General features: G+C 39.6%; 1 protein-coding gene across 7 annotated transcripts in view; it reads right to left on the reverse strand.

Annotated features, from left to right (window-relative positions):
* Positions 1-16,889, reverse strand: part of CPEB3 (cytoplasmic polyadenylation element binding protein 3) — a gene marked incomplete at both ends in the record, with an annotated part of 179,931 nt that overhangs the window by 21,724 nt on the left and 141,318 nt on the right. For all 7 annotated transcript variants that reach the window (XM_079702412.1, XM_079702414.1, XM_079702413.1 and 4 more), the window contains 2 exons: positions 224-405; positions 10,672-10,786. In XM_079702412.1, the coding sequence (XP_079558538.1) occupies positions 224-405; positions 10,672-10,786 (297 nt within the window). The remainder of the gene's footprint in view (positions 1-223; positions 406-10,671; positions 10,787-16,889) is intronic.

The following is a 16,889-nucleotide window of genomic DNA, read 5'->3' on the forward strand; positions in this document are numbered from 1 at the left end:
TCATAAGTGTAACATCACCCTGGAGACGAGTGAGAGAGAAAGTTCATTAACGCCTTAAATACGAAGGGCGCTCTCTTTTTCAGGCAGCCTAGATGGACTCATGGACTAATGTCATGTACGGCAGAGCTGCTCACTTTGATCACAAGGTGCTTTTCTCCCCAAGGGCCCACAGAATAAATTTCATTTCTTTCCCATAGCAATTATACCCTGAACAGTTGCTTACCCGTTTGTCAATGTCATTGTGTTGGAGCTGCACAAAGCGAGCGCTGATGGCTGCAATGTAACTCTGCTGATTGGAGAATGCCACGCGGCCAGCACCTTTGGGGTACTTCAGCTCTGGGTCCGTATCAATGCCAGCATAGCAGACACCGCCATACAAACGGTCCATGATCATTGCCAGTTCAACTGCAAGAAAATAAACACTGTTCGGTATAAATGTTTAGAAGGTACTCTTGCCCAGGAGAAGGAAGGACTATGTAAGGATCATGCAGTGTAATTAAGAAACGGAAAACCCATGTTAAGTCTCATGAAGAGTGTCTACACCAGTCTTACAGCTCAAGAAGGGGAGCTCCTCATAGGATATTTGAAAACAAAATGAAAAAAAAATTTAAGAGTTTATATAATCAGAATTTCAGCAACAGTATAAAAGAAATGATCTATCAGCAATCCTCCTGTTCTAATTTGTAACTGCTTAGTCCACTGGAGTGGGCCCTGGGTAGGCAAAGCATTTCAGGTACCCTAACAAGTTAATAAGAAACAGCTCTACTTACTGACCTCTAGGACTGAAAGCAATTACTAAAGTCACACTACTGTATTAAGATCAAGCTATAGAAAGAATTTAATTAAAAAAAGAATTTAATTCATTTTAACTAGAGGCAATATGTTTACAGGCTTAAAGTAAATCTCTACAATTAAAAAAAAACTAAAGATTTTAAGAGTATATACTTTCCCAATTGAGAACTCTCCATACTAACTTCTCACACTGAATTCTTAAATAATAGTACTAAAAATGATCACAGCAGCAATGATTTATTGAGCACTTACAATGTGCCAGGAAACACTAAGCTGCTACAAAGGCAGTAAAAACATACTCATCCTACACCCTGCTATAAATCCAGAGGTCTGGTCTGCACACCTCACCATATTTCTTCTAAGTATACCTTTATATTGGTATATTTGCAAAACACCTGTACAGAAGGCACTTGGAAATTGGACCATTCCAAAGGTCTGATATTCTAAAATTGTCCTCATCAAAAGGTACCATGGAGAGACACATAGCAGTTACTTACCTGGATCCAAACTGCCTGAAGGTAATTGTTTACTTGATACTGGATGGCACCTCCTCCAGGTATGACCATTCTTTTCAGGCCACTCACATGGCTTAAGTCCAAAAGACTTAGTCCTACCCCTGGCGAACGACCCAAGAATCCACTTCCCTCAAACACCTACACATGGCATTTGGAAAGGAGCAGACAGGGAAGACAGATGATGACCTGGGACACAGCCAGTGTGCAAAGACCATCAGACAGTAGAGCTCCACAGGAATCAGTATCTGGGGAGAAGGAAAGCAGCACAACCTGGAGGGGCAGGGGAAGAACTCTGCAGCAGGCACAAGGGCTGAAGGGCTGAATGGCGTACGATTGCTACAAACAGAAGGAAAGCCAAGTACTACTGGTTCCTGTAATAGGAAGCTGCTGAGGCAGTAAGAAAGCTATATCGCCAGACAGGAAGGCTGTCTTTCTATTCAACTTCTTCAAAATTTGTCCCCAAACCAGACTGCTTAATACTGGTAATTGTTTTCTAAGTGCCTGTTTCTAACTGGAAGAATGACTTCCAACCAACAGGTAATTTTCAGAAGGTGAGAAAATAAACTAGCAATAATTAAGCCAGAGAATAAGTGCTTTTAAAGACAGAACAGCAGAAAGCTATCCCAATGATCCCATTATGATCAGAATTACTGAGTCACATCAGCCAAGGGAACACTGCTGGTTAGAGCCCAAGTGAACCCTGACTGCAGTCTTGGGGCAGGATCCAGGAATCACATTCATTCAAACAATGCAATAAGAATCATGTGTGTACCCTAAATATCAGAGTTCAGTGGGTCCTCATACTTCACCCCAACAACTTCTGATGGCTTGGGGACTTCCTCACATAACTAACATTATTCCAGTTACAGAGAACAAGAAACTGAATGTGGAATTAATTCACTGCAGTCATTAATGAATTTCCTTTATTAGTCAAGTGGGCTTAGTAAAATATGTAACCTCAGGGCCTGGAAATTAAACACTAATTTTCCAAAGACGTGGCTTCCTCTGGAATAGAATAAGACAGTGAAAACTCCCTCAGCCTGGTGAATGGCCAGGAAAAGAATGCTGTCAAGGGACTGAATACACTTGTCTTCCACCCGTAGGAAGGATTCAAGAAAATATCTAATTTACAAAGAAGGTATACATACCAGCTGTGAGCTTGAAGCTCCAGCTGAAGAGAAGAGTTACTGTAACCACAGGTTCTTCTACTGCATCTTGGTCTCCAAAGGAACCTTAGGGGTCCTCAGATGCCAGAGATGGCACCTTCCACAAGCACTTTGTGAATCTGGCTGCTGGAAAATCATTTTCACGTGCCAAAGATTAGGTCACGGTTGATGCTGCTGGCAGTTACGTACTTTTGATAGGAAAAAGAAACCCTCATTCACTTATGTTTTATGAAAACTATATAAATAAATAATTTCCACTTAAAAGCTTATATACAGTCATTTTCTTGGCCACCCAAAACTCTGCAGGCATTTGAGCCAATGAAGTCTCACTCAAGTGAAGGGCAATTTGTTGAGAAACTACAAGAAAGAAACCAAGGTGACTAAAGAAAGTTTTCTGGGGGGGAAGAATATGAAGATTACCCATCTCTCTACCTTAATCTGTATTTTAACTACAAAAGTTCTAATACTATGATGACCCTTGAAGGAAAGTAAATAATGACCAAACAACTGCTGTTTGTATTTGGTCCTTTACTCAATCAGCAAGTCTTCACTAAAAGAATACTTCTTGCAGGCTAAGCTCATGCTGGGCTCAAACACCAGAGGTATGTCACCTAAGTACTAAACAGAGTTTTTAATTATTGAGAAAAGTAACCAGTTGGTAAAAACAGCATTAAAAAAAATACTAACAGTTCATCCACTACATAGGTAACTAACAAACACAGAGCAAGCTCTCCTCAAATCCTACAAATTTCCAATCCGAAAATATTTTTTATATGGAAGATACAAATTCACCTACAGATGTCATAATGTACCACTACTTTTAGAGACTAGGTTTTAAAGGGTTCTTTAGAGTGAGTATTATCAGTTAATGTAGGAAAGTCCCATATAAATTCCCTTCCTCTGATTAGGGGGAAGCTGAGCCAAGAAGAGGGCTACTATTTTGACTACTTGGGAGGAAGAGAGAAAAACAAAAAAAGCAGTAAGGATCTGGTAGAAGTCAACTAAAACCTTCGTGGGTCTATCTATACCTTATGATCTCAATCCTGCTCAAGAAATGTGAGTCCTTGGGCTTCCCTGGTGGCGCAGTGGTTGAGAGTCCGCCTGCCGATGCAGGGGACACGGGTTCGTGCCCCGGTCCGGGAAGATCCCACATGCCGCGGAGCGGCTGGGCCCGTGAGCCATGGCCGCTGAGCCTGCGCATCCGGAGCCTGTGCTCCGTGACGGGCGAGGCCACAACAGTGAGAGGCCTGTGTACCGCAAAAAAAATAAATAAATAAAATTTTTTAAAAAAGAAATGTGAGTCCTTGATCAAGGAAGTGTCTTATCTGGAAAATGTAGTCAAACCACCCACTAAACCTATGACAGTGAATCCTCATTCTAAACCATCCTCTGTAGAGGACAAGAACAGCGTAGCTCCCCAGAGCACGTTCTTAACATTTAACCTGAGGAAGATGAGGCTACCGGAGCAGGACATACAAGTAGAGGCTGAAATTCAGACAGATGGAGGTGACAGCAGGCTTAGAGTCCATGAGGAAGTCAGGAATCTCCAAACCACTTCTATTTTTTCCTTTCAATCCAGACAGTGTTCACAGCGTCTGTCTGGTCACCACAGGGGTGGGAAATTAAGAGTTCTGGTAGCTATATCCAAGGGCATTCTGTACTTTGGATAAGATGTTCTGTGCTCTTAAGACAACTCAAGTCATCTCATAAACAACTGTTCCATGGTAACAGTACACTACTATGAGTATAACCCACACATTGGCTCTTGTGATGAGCTTCACCATGTCCCAGACTGGACAAGGAAAAAAGAATATTGCAGTTGTATGTAGTGTATAGCGTTTCCATGAATTCTTCTGGGTTGTGGTGACTATGCCCTGAAGGTGAATCTGAACCTCAACTGTGGTTCCTTGTTTTGCTCCTAATTCTCCACAGAGATCTGAAAGGGACTTCAGTTCATCAGAAAGAAAATCATGATGACTCCCCATCCTGTCCCACCCCAGGATCCTGTTCCTGTCATTTAATTAGATTTCAAAGCTAGCCTAAGGCAATGTATAAGTCTGAGACACTATGAGAGCCAAACAGGGTAGAGCAGGAATGAGGATTCCTGAGGGAAATACTACACACAATTCTAAATTGTGAATCTAGAAGCTACATTTCTCCTCTTTGGAAATAACAAAGCAGACAGGAAAGAGGCATAAGGCACCTCAGGATGACAAGAGGTCTGGACTTCTGAAAGAAAGGAAAATTCAACTTGAAGGTGGACTTTCTGGGTTTACGATTGCTGAGTTGGTTCATGAACGCAGTTCACACATCTTTAGTGGAGGAAATGTGCTCATTAGCTTCCACCCTGCATGAGACGTTGGGAAGTTAAGAATATTTTCACATAAATGATATGAACTACCAGCTAAGTAAGAAGGATAAGAGTTTTAACTTGATTAAATCGAGCTGGTACCAGATTGACTGTTATTGCTGTTACTGAGACAACATCTCAGATCTCAGCTTGATAAAGCAGCTTCCTTCTGTGCAAAGAGCTCCAAACTTGAAGTCTGGAGATCTGAGTTTGAACCTTGATTTTTTCACTTGTTGTGGTCTTGACTAGTCACCCCCTTTGAACTCTGCTGCTCTCTTATCTCTACAATGAAAAGTCTACCACTTATAACCTCACGGGGTTATCATGAGGATTAAACATACATGAGAGCTCTGAGCACACTGCTGGGCAAAGAGCAGCGCTCAAATGTTTAGTTTTATCCAGCAGTTGTTTTTCCCTCTACTCATAAATCTTTGCTTAACATTTACTTGGCCTGGTTTCTGCTCCATAAGCACCAATTCATCCCAGTCTTACTTTGGCTTTATGCTAATGTTGCTCAAACTGCCACTGATATGGCAAACTTTGACATCGGCTGTGGGTGAGAGTTTGCTTTTTTGGAGGAGGAGCAAACAAACAGACATTATAAAATCCTTAAGCCTAAGGGCAATGCAGTTAATCAAGTCAGTATGCCAATTCTGGAGTTTATCTGAGACAACTCATTCTGAACTTGGGACTTGGTGAAAGAAAAAGCTTCTACAAAAAAAAAAGGTGTCCACAATGTTCACTGCAGCTCTATTTACAATAGGCAGGACATGGAAGCAACTTAAGTGTCCATTGACAGATGAATAGATAAAGAAGATGTGGCACATTTATACAATGGAATATTACTCAGCCATAAAAAGAAATGAAATTGAGTTATTTGTAGTGAGGTGGATGGACCTAGAGTCTGTCATACAGAGTGAAGTAAGTCAGAAAGAGAAAAACAAATACCGTATGCTAACACATCTATATGGAATCTTAAAAAAAACAAAAATGGTTCTCATGAACCTAGGGGAAGGACAGGAATAAAGATGCAGACGTAGAGAATGGACTTGAGGACAAGGGGAGGGGGAAGGGTAAGCTGGGATGAAGTGAGAGACTGGCATGGACTTATACACACTACCAAATGTAAAATAGATAGCTAGTGGGAAGCAGCCACATAGCACAGGGAGATCAGCTTGGTGCTTTGTGACCACCTAGAGGGGTGGGATAGGGAGGGTGGGAGGAAGATGCAAGAGGGAGTGGATATGGGGATAGATGTATACATATAGCTGATTCACTTTGTTATAAAGCAGAAACTAACACAACATTCTAAAGCAACTATACTCCAATAAAGATTTTTTAAAAAATAAAAAAAGGTGTTGGCAGGGGGACTTCCCTGGAGGTCCAGAGGTTAAGACTCTGTGCTTCCACTGCAGGGGGTGCAAGTTCCATCCCTGGTCTGGGAACTAAGATACTATCTGCCACACGGTGCAGCCAAAAACAAAAAACAAAAGAGAGAGAAAGAAAAAAAAAGAAAAAGAAAAAGCTTCTAGTGCTGACAAACTTGACATAAAGATGATTTCTGCCTGCTACCACTTCACTGAACAAAAAGGCTACGGTTATAATACTCCTATTTCCTTAATCATAAATCAGGATGTGATTCCTAACACATGTGGACTACCAGAATATCTGCAGAATGTCTGAAATAAATGCTCTTAGAAAACTTCATCATGTATGTTCTCTAGACGTATGTCATACCTTACTGAATATTTACCTCAAACAATTTTTTCCCTAGAATTTCCATAGAAAGCCATCCTCCCAACAGTTGGGGGGGGAGTTGGGAGGGGGAAGGTGGAGAAGGAAATTTCAGGATCCATCACAGAGTGTTAGCAGGGAAGAGAAAGGCAGGAAAGAATCATCAGAGCAATAGTAGGGAAGATGGGAGACCCAAAGATGATGGGCAAATGGTAGGCTCCAGGAACTCAAGACTGATCTGTTCTGCAGGGCCTGGTCAGATAAACTGTCAAAAGGAAGTCATAAAGTGGAGGAACAGCTCACAGATGCCTCTAATTAGAGAGGAAGACTGAGGGTGTTTCAAGCCTGATCAAAACTGGAAGTGGATGGGTCCCAAAGCTTGATCACTGAGGCAGCCCCCAAATGAGATGTCTAAGCCAAGAAGCTAGAGTCAGAGAACACTCATGTTTACAAACCAGGGAAGAATACAGGGACCAGGTCCTTCATTTTCCACTTTTTCCTGGTGGTCTCCTCATAACCCCCAAGCCCGGCACTTAGTTGCTCTCAGAGCAAAGAGTTGTGGTCTGGAGAGGTTCTAATGTCATAGGGATATGCAACAGGGATATTTCCATACTGAGATTTAGGAAGACATGCTGCTTACAACACTTGAATGAAGAGTGGCAACATGCTGTTGCACATCCAGGTAGTAGCGGGAGGAGAGACAGACCAGACAGACAGACCACCTCTTTCCCTGTACTGACTTCTCTGAAGAATATGTACACTTTAGCCACACGGTGGCATGGCGAGTCTACCCACAGCCTTTCCTAGCGTCGGGGTGGGGAGAAGTGGGGAGTGGAAGGAAAGCAAGATGGAGAAACACCAGGAGACTTCAGGCAAAAACCACCCTCGGCTTGCCACTGACAGGAGTGATGGAAGGGAGAGACAAGAGACGTAGAAATGTGTATTATCTGACTTAGAGAAGGCAACAATCAGGCAGTCCAACTTTGGGTAAACTCATCTAGATTTTCCACTGATATTTTCCCATTTTCAGGCTAATTTTTCTAGGCCCCTGATTTTTTTCCAACCTGAATTTTTAAAAGTCACGCTTGTCAAAAGGTCAGAAGGAGCAACCTAAACTCCTCAGTCAAGACAATACCACTTAAAACAGGTTGCCTTGTTTCTTTAGAAGTGTTTCTGCACTTCTATTCGGTGGGTTAACTATATTTAGAATAATTTGTTAGTGATAATGGTCCCTGTCTTACAATGGGAAAATATCAAAGATAAAAAGCCCCACAAGATCCAAAGGAATAATTCTTGAGTGATATCATTTTAGTCACTGTAAAGTGTTGAAGGACCATTTTTGGCCCAGGATAAGGTGAAAATCGATCTGGACGCATAAAAATCTCACCTGTTGAGTCTCATCACTGATATCTAGTCTAGGATCACCTTGTATATAGTGCCTGAAATAGTTTTAAGACTTTTCAGAATTTATAACCACGATACCCCCTGGAAATAATAAAAAAATGCCCTGAAGTATTTAAAAACCAAAATTTGAGCATCATTATGTTAAGGAGTATAATTTAGCATCCAATTAACTGAGTTAGTATTCTATTCATACATTTCTCATTTTCTTCTGTTCTGAAATCTTTGATTCTGTAGATGACGACTTGTTCAACATGATAGTGGGATGTCCATTCAGTGTGGCATGATGTGCACTTTCTCAGTGCCAGTAACACAGTGCGTGCTCAATACGTGTTTATTATTCAAGTGAACTGCACTGTATTCAATTTAAGATTGTCTAGCAAAGTCAAAATGAATTCTTTTAAAAACAGTCTTCTATTCCAAGACACACACCAATCCACAAAGCTCAGTGTGTTCCAAAGAAAACTAATTCTATGCACAGGGATAAAAGCTGCAGATGTTAACTCTTTTCATCTAGATTACGTGGCCTCCAATCTGGAAGTCTTGGATAGATAGAGTAAAATTCTAAGATGCTAATGTAGATTGTTTAGCCTTCTAGAAACTAGCTACATTTATAGGAGGTGCTGGCATGGGGGAACACTGCCATTAGACCAAGTGACTGTAGATTACTAGCCAATAATGGCAAAAACAAAATTTTAAAAAAAAATTTAGCTTACGTTAAAGAAAAAAGAACTTTGAAATTTACAAAATATGTACTATTTAGGCAGGAAACACAAAATCCCATTTCTGACTAGATAACTAAACATAATTCTTGTTTAACCGTAGAACTTGCAGCATCTTATAGACACAGAATGTTAAAGAAAGAATATAATTTAGCATCTTGGGTTTCCTGTCTTGCAGTGTCAGTGTGATCATAAGAACAGTGTGAAAAATAGATCATCACAAGATTTATAGAGAGAAAAAGATATAGAGGCCCACACCTATCCTTCCAAATCATTTAAACAGAAAGAATAAAGAGTGGCTAATAAAAAAGGGAATTTAGTTTAAAAACTATTGTGTCTGTGACTTAAAAATAGACATAAGAGGTTAAAGCCAGTTCTGTTATTTTTACAACTGTGGGAACTTTTCTTTCAGAAATTTTTTTTTCAGATTCCCAGCTAAGAAAAAAGGAGAGGGGCTGAGATATTAAAACTAATTTGTGCTTGTATTTAGTTGCAGGAAAGAACAGCTAGAATACTAGCAATGTATGTCCATTTTTGTAGAATCCATTTGCAGTTAAAACACTACCAAAGGGGATTTTTCTCCCTCTCCACTCCTAAACACACCACCAGTTAGAAAAAGCCAGGAATATTACACAGTGCCCCCACCCACATTTTTTTTTTTAAAGCACAAGCTGTTTAGAAACAAAGGGCTGCATTGGCCCTCATCTCATAATGCTGTTCACGTTCGAGTTAGCCCTGCTTAGACTTTATTTTCTGACAGCAGATAAAGGGGGAAGCATCTCTGCTGTTTTGTTTTCCTTCTCTGGGCAGGTTTTCCATGAGAATGAGAAAAAGACCCAGTGATGCTTGACTTTCTGAAGTACCATAAGATTACAAACTCCACAGTCATAATTAATATGTTTTAAAGTCCTTCAAAATGGAATTACGAATACATCTTTATACAGACCTAAAACTTATCTTTTAGGAGTAGATTGGAGTTGAGATTTGAATAAATATGTTAGAAATGTTGAGGAACATTCAGAATTGAGAAGTCCCCAAAGTCACAGAGCCAAAGAGCTGTAGGTACATTTTACAATTCTGTTTCACAACTTGATTTTAATGACCTCTGCTTTTTCTTTTACTTTTTAAGTAGAACTAAGTCTACTTGCTTACACTAACGTAGAGATAACACTGTTCTTTCTGCTACTATAGTGGCAACAGCTACCTTATTTTTTCATCTTATTTAAAAAAAAATAAACTCAACTATTTTAAGCACTTTGAAAACTTTGTTCTTACAAATAATTTTATTATATTCCACAGGTAATCACACTAATCCACAACCAATTAGATTTGTCTTTGGATTTAAATATCGAAGTCATCAGCACAGCATCACTTCAAATGCCCCAGTCAATAATGATTCTGCCCAATCCCAGCAGGCACAATTATTTCATCATTGGAAAGGTACTTAAAAAACAAAAAACAGGGGAGCTTTCAAGAAGTCAAAATAAAGATGCTCAAATACATACCTCACTTTTCAAAGTACATAAAAAATAAGAACCTGTTTCACTTGGGAAAAGTTCAGTTTGATTCCCAGTGACACAATTTCTAGCAGTGGTTTGATTCCTCACTGACTAAGTGGGCACACAGCTGAACTGGACAGATTTCTGATGGGGTGACTTCTTTTTCTGTCATACATAACAATGCTAACTGGCATAAGAATGCACACTGCCAAATGTATTGTCATTATTTTAAAAATAATTGGTTGAACAGGGAGGCACTAATTAGAATTCATCCCTCTGAAATAACAATTTAATGAAATTCACTCTTGTACCATAAGAAAATACAACGTCTTGGGAGAAAACATTTAAGGGTCAGCTCAGTGAAACTGACCTGACAGCCTTCTTTTTGGAGATTGTGCATAGCTGACCAGAAACCTAGAAAATATTGAAGACTAAACACATTGGGGATTTTGTTGTTGGTTTTGTTGTTGTGGTGTTACTATTTCCACTCACCAGCTCGAAGGGGTCGTGGAACTCCCCCAACAAAGATAGTTTTTCTGGGGTCCAAAGGCTGAGAACCATCCATTACAAAGTCACTGTCACTTAGGTTCCATGGTCGAATTTGCACCTGAAAAAAAGTCGTTTACTTGGTCCTTACTTCATTTCCATCAACCCCAAATGAGAATAAGGTGACTAAAGACAAACCCACTGATTTGTGCATTTTACAACATACACAACCCAAACAAAATCCAGTTATTAGTTAATGTAATCTGCATTAAGTGCCTTTCAATAGAACTCTTGGGGAATCTACTTACAGGTATTAGACTCAACACTCTAGACATATACCATGAAACCTTCAGAAACCACCTGTGGTTTAAAAAAGGGCAGTCTTTTATAGATAGAGTCTGGGTTTTGAATTTTTACACGTGTTAGACTGTTTATAACCTGTCACATTACAGCACTTAGTTTTTTAAAAGCTCACCTAAAGAGGGACAGGAACATTGGGAATATTTTCTAAAAATTATCCATGTCTGGCTTTTAAATGATCACCCCCTAAAATTAAAACATTTCTCTTTCAGCAATATGATTTAACACAGTTTAACACTTATCAAGTTAGCACACAATTACCAGCAATATCAAATACTGAAGGTCACAGATTTATCGACTTTTGGTTGATCTGATTTTCCTAAACAAGTCTGGTTAAATAAAGGTAAGCCTAGAAAATGAAGCAAATTTTCAAAGAATAGAAAAAGAAATCTCTACAACATATTTCTAACTGGTAATGTCTCTTCACTGGGACTCTGACTTCCTGCCCATAGTTTACACTGTTTTACCATTATCATATAAAATAAGGTATTCCATCAGAATCGTAACCTTAAAGCATATTCCTTTCAATCCATAACCAAACAAAACAAAAAAAGCACAAAAAACCCTCTGATACCGAAAGGCCAGTTTCAGCACTGCCTGAAAACCAACCAGTCACTCAGCTGGCCATGCGCACTGGGAAGTGGGCCAGGTAGAGAAGCAGAGAAAATAGTGTCGGTCTTTAAGGAACACCCCTCTCCTTTCCCCTCATCGATTAGGATAGGAAACAAAACAGCTGAATTTTCATTTTCTTAGTATCAACAAAATTCTTCTTTTGCCCCATTACTCAACCAACAACACAATGCAAGGAAACACATATGATAATTTCTTAAGTGGCCTGGCTATATCCAGGAGTACTCCTATTTGAAAGGTAGTAAATCTACCAACTACAATTTCAAAACATCTTGGGTCAACTCTAACACTGGCATCGCTCAGTTAGAAGCAGGCTACACGTTCCTTATGATTGTTACAAAATGTACCCCCCCGCCCCGCAGCTTTTTGGGCTTTTATGACACAGTTGCCTTCACCAGTTAGCCAGAAGCCATAAAATCTCCACTTCTTCCCTAGACCCTAAAACCTTGGACCTGTTTGTAATTCTGTTAACACTCAGGCATCTGCTCTACCTTTATCACTTAAAAAAAAAAAATCCAGTTCTTTCCTTGTAAAATTTGGTCTGTTTGACTAAATTATCGTTCCCTTGACACTTACCACAAAGGCAGATTCACCAATACCATAAAACACCACTTTCAAATGCCTTCATGAGGGTCCATTATTAATTTTTAATTAAAAACACAATGTCCTGACACTAAGAAAAAGGATTCTAATGTCACCAAAAAAAAAAAAAAAAAAAAGTAGGGCAAATCTTTTTCTACACAGAGCCCTCTCTTCTTCTAGTCTCATCCTTTATTAAGTAGTTAAGGCAGCTTCAGGACCAGGTAATTCCATTAACTTTATGATAACTGAGTTTGCTCATATGGCTCACAAATGAAAACAATTCCTGTGTAGTATCCATATTCACAAATGAAAACAGTTCCTGTGTAGTATCCATAGTGTTCTGGTTTCATTTAATCAAAAGTACAGAAAATGTAGCCTTGTACAATAGCTGGAGGATACTGCTGCTCAAAAGAACTGCAGACAATCTCAAACCTGCCTGTTGAGAGTCTTCACTGCTGCCTCTTCTTCCCTCTGACACCCTCCCCACCCCTTCATTACATCACACAACCCATTCCCTTACCCTATTCTTGGTAAAAATACAGGAAGAGGACTAGGGAGACAGTAATGATTAATCCTATTCACAAAACCCACATTTCCCAGCTGCCGCCACAGAACAGCTCCTCAGAGCTCACACCACTGCAGATTCAGAGAAATGTCAACACAGGCCAACATCAGTACACTCTAAGAGCTAAGCAAAAAGTAATACTGTGGTACTGTTTGCACTGAGAAGTTCCATTCACACTCTGGTTTCTCTCTGAAATATAAGACCATTCTCATACAGGCATGTTCTCCATCTTCTAAGGTTTATTCTCAGGGTCTAATATCCATGTTCTATCTTTCTGACTTACTCTTCGAAAAAATATATATATACATGTTTCTCTACTCTTTTAATCCCATACTTTATAAGCTAACTCAGATATTTTGTAGAAGGGGTAGAATATAAGTAAAAGAACTGTTTTTAAATTATATTTATTTCTTTAATAATTATTTTTGAGAAAGGATGAAATTAGAACTCTGTCCTAACTCAACATAAACTTCCCCTGGCAAAACAGCTTTTACATACATAGGGATTACTCTGAGTGTGTGTGTGTGTGTGTGTGTGTGTAACAACTCTTGCAGGATGTTGTCAAATAGGCTATACTGGGCACTAAAAGCCACAACATCTTAAGCACAAGGATAAGGTGAAGAATGGTGAAGATTACCTTAAATGAGCCTGACATGGTTTCAACACTGCCTCCTGAAGAAACCTGACCACATCTGATTACAAAGGTGGCTCTAGGAAGAGGCTATCTGGGAGGGAGCACCCACTAGCCCTTTGGCCATGCCATGACCTTACAGTAAGGGTTACACAAAAACAAATGTCTGTAGGGCCAGACAGGCAGCATAAACATGTCAAGCTACCAGGACAACAGTTAGTAGGCAGGCAGTGACACAATGGAGTAAACCACTCCTTTTATTTATTTTTTAAAATTTTTATTTTCTACTGGAGCATAGTTGATTAACAACGTTGTGTTAGTTTCAGGTGTACAGCAAAGTGATTTAGTTACACATATACATGTATCTATTCTTTTTCAAATTCTTTTCCCATTTAGGTTATTACAGAACACTGAGCAGAGTTCCTTGTGCTATACAGCAGGTCCTTGTTGGTTACCTAGTTTAAATATAGCCGTGTTAAACCACTCTTTTTAAAGGAGGCAGACACCTCTCAGCTCCAGCTAGTAGTTATCATTTACAAATGTGTTGTCAGACTTTTCCATTTCTCAAAAGTAGCTAGAAATTCAGATTTTTATATGAAACTTCACGATTTTTTAATGTTGGGAACTAATTCAAGTGTATAAAGTCACTTGCACATGCTAGACAAAACTATCTGCAGGCCAGATCTATCCTGTGGGCTCCAGTCTGTGATCTCTGGTTAGAAAGGGTTTAGTTACCACACAGCTCCTCACAATGGAATGTTTTATTGCATAAACACTTACGAGACAAAATTAAAAAATGGTTTTTCTTTAGTTTCTTTTTAAAGCATGTATTCCTGTGGAAGTTCTGGTGAGGACCATAAACCTACTTTTAGCTGAATTATTTGTCTTCTAAATTTTTATCTCTTTAATTAATAATTGGCATTGTATAACTGCTTATCTCCAAAGGCAAAATCTTTTTAAGGATAAGGGCAAAAACCAAACATAAAGCTTGGTAGTATAAATATACCAATTTATACCATAAAGTGACTTCGACAGCCATCAAGAAATCTAAAAGAACATACATTAATATGTAATAGCAACAGTTAGTACTAAAAGCACTAATTTTCCTTTTCAAGGTTTCCCAAAGTGTGTTCTGTGAAGTGCAGATCCCTAGGGTTGTTCTGCCAGAAAAGCAGTGTTTAGGAAAAAGTTATAAACTTCCTTCTTGGAGCTTCACAGCAGACACTGGTGTATATTAATTAAAGGCTCTAAGAAGTTCTACAGGAAATGAATCTATTCAAATGTTGTTTAAGCCAGCATTTCCATAATTACTTCCATGGAACCTATTTTTTTGCGTAACACCTATTAATATCCACACTTTGGGTAATACTGCCCTATTATATCTTACTCTTAGTATGTATCAAAATATGGCATAATAAGGTTGAACTAACTGAACAAAACATCATAGAAACTTCACTCCAATCAAGGCCTTTTCCTCACTTATTTCCTGCTATTTCTCTCAAAGAGTTAACTAAAATTTCATCCTGGTTAAAACTGAAAGTCATTAATAGCGATAGGATTAGGCTAATTTCTAGGAAAAAAATTTAAGAAATGCAATAGAGGTCACTTATTTTGACAGGATGCTACAAGAAAACATCATTTCCTAAAAAGATAATTTCATTGAAAATTTGCAAAAGCCTCTAAGTTAAAATTAAATATAAAATGCATTTTTATTGTATCTTTAATAACAGCATAAGAGAAAACATACAGTTTTAGTAAGAACAGTTTTAAACACAAGCCTTAGGACTTCAAGTTTCTGAACATGACCAAATCCCTATAGCTCTAGAATTCTCTCAGTTTAGACCACTATTTAGAATTTAGACATTATCTACCCCAGTAAATAATGTTATCTTGAGCTCATTTTAAACATCTCACCCTATATGTGGTCTGGTGCTCTCCTTAGGTTACAAACATCTACCACATGAAGGGTCTACTGCACAGTGCCTTCCTTTTCATTTGTTGGGCTCAAAGCAGCTCCAAAAAGCAACCAAACTGTTCAGAGTCAACAGTGCAATCTGGTGGCTAGTTCAGGAAATCACCTGACCAAATCCCCCTTCCCTGCCATCCGATCTCTTTCCCACAAATTATCCATAAAGCTCATAGCTCAGCATCGCCCCAACCCCACCCCATTTCCTTTTTCCTCTTTTCAACACTCTTCAAACTCCTACTCAAGCTCTTCAGGAAAAAGTCTCCATTTTTCTCTCCCTAATCCTACAATCCTTTCAATGTACATGAATCAGAAAAATAATAGTGCAGAACCATCAGGACTGCTCTCCCCAGTAAGCAGCAGCATCCCGGCTCTTCTGACAACCAGGATGAGTCAGCTAAACCTAGGTCCGCTGATACAGCTGCAACAGCTCAGCTGCAGTGGTAATGAACTCAGACCCACCCCAGCTGTCAGCAATTCTATTTTAAGAATCACAGACCTCACAGAATGACTGGAGTGCCCCACAGTATCACAAATAAACTAGTTTGTGGTTTGTTAGGCATCTTTATCTCTTCCATGTGTAAGGGGTTGTTTTAGTATTATAACCACCAAAACTAACAGCCGTAACAGCAATAATTGTGGTTTGGACTCTTCAAAGTATGTTCACATTTGGTATCTCATGTCAACCTAATTTTCACCACACAGCTCCCGAACAAACGGCTCAGCCACCTTTGTGGAGTTTAGATGCTACCTATGATTCTCAAATGCTGCCCTCCACCCAATAGAGAGGAAAAGAAGATGCCCTCCCTGTACCTTCTGCGGTAAGTGGCCAGAAAGAAACTTAACAGCTGCTCAGAGGCATTGGCCTTGATGAGACTTCTGTACCCTGGGCAGCTCTGGGGCCTCCAGGCGGAACTCCATTGGGACTCAAAGCCAAAAGCTCTCACTCTCACACAAAGACTATTCCTCAGATACCAGTAGATCACAGGCCCCAAAGAACCTCAGCAAAATAGCCTGGATTCTTCTTAGACAGGAAGTCAAAAGTAACCCTGGGAAATTCTCTTACGCTCTCCCAGGATGCTCCACACCCACCACCAGCATCAAGAAACAGCGCAGGTACAAAAAGGAAATTGCTGCCATCCGCACCAGGCTACACAGCCTGATGTACGGAAACCACAGGCTTACAGCCCCACTGGGAACTTCAGTTACTGTTGAACAATTCAAATAACACTCTGTATACTGTTTCATAAGGGCACCCAGTACAAAAACAGAGCATGCATAAACTGTGCCCCCAAAATGGTGATGTACATCCTTGCTCTATGCTTGATATAATAAAGCCATTATCAATTAGATGCTATGATTAATACCCGTACTTAAAACCGTAAGATTCAAAGAACCATCTTCCCTCTAAAGGCTTTCCAGACTCCCTCAGGAACACCTGACCACTCTGCTTCTGAGCCACCCCACATCAACTACCGTCTATAATACTT

This window comes from Hyperoodon ampullatus, assembly GCF_949752795.1.
Source record: "Hyperoodon ampullatus genome assembly, chromosome: 1".
NCBI lineage: Eukaryota > Metazoa > Chordata > Mammalia > Artiodactyla > Ziphiidae > Hyperoodon > Hyperoodon ampullatus.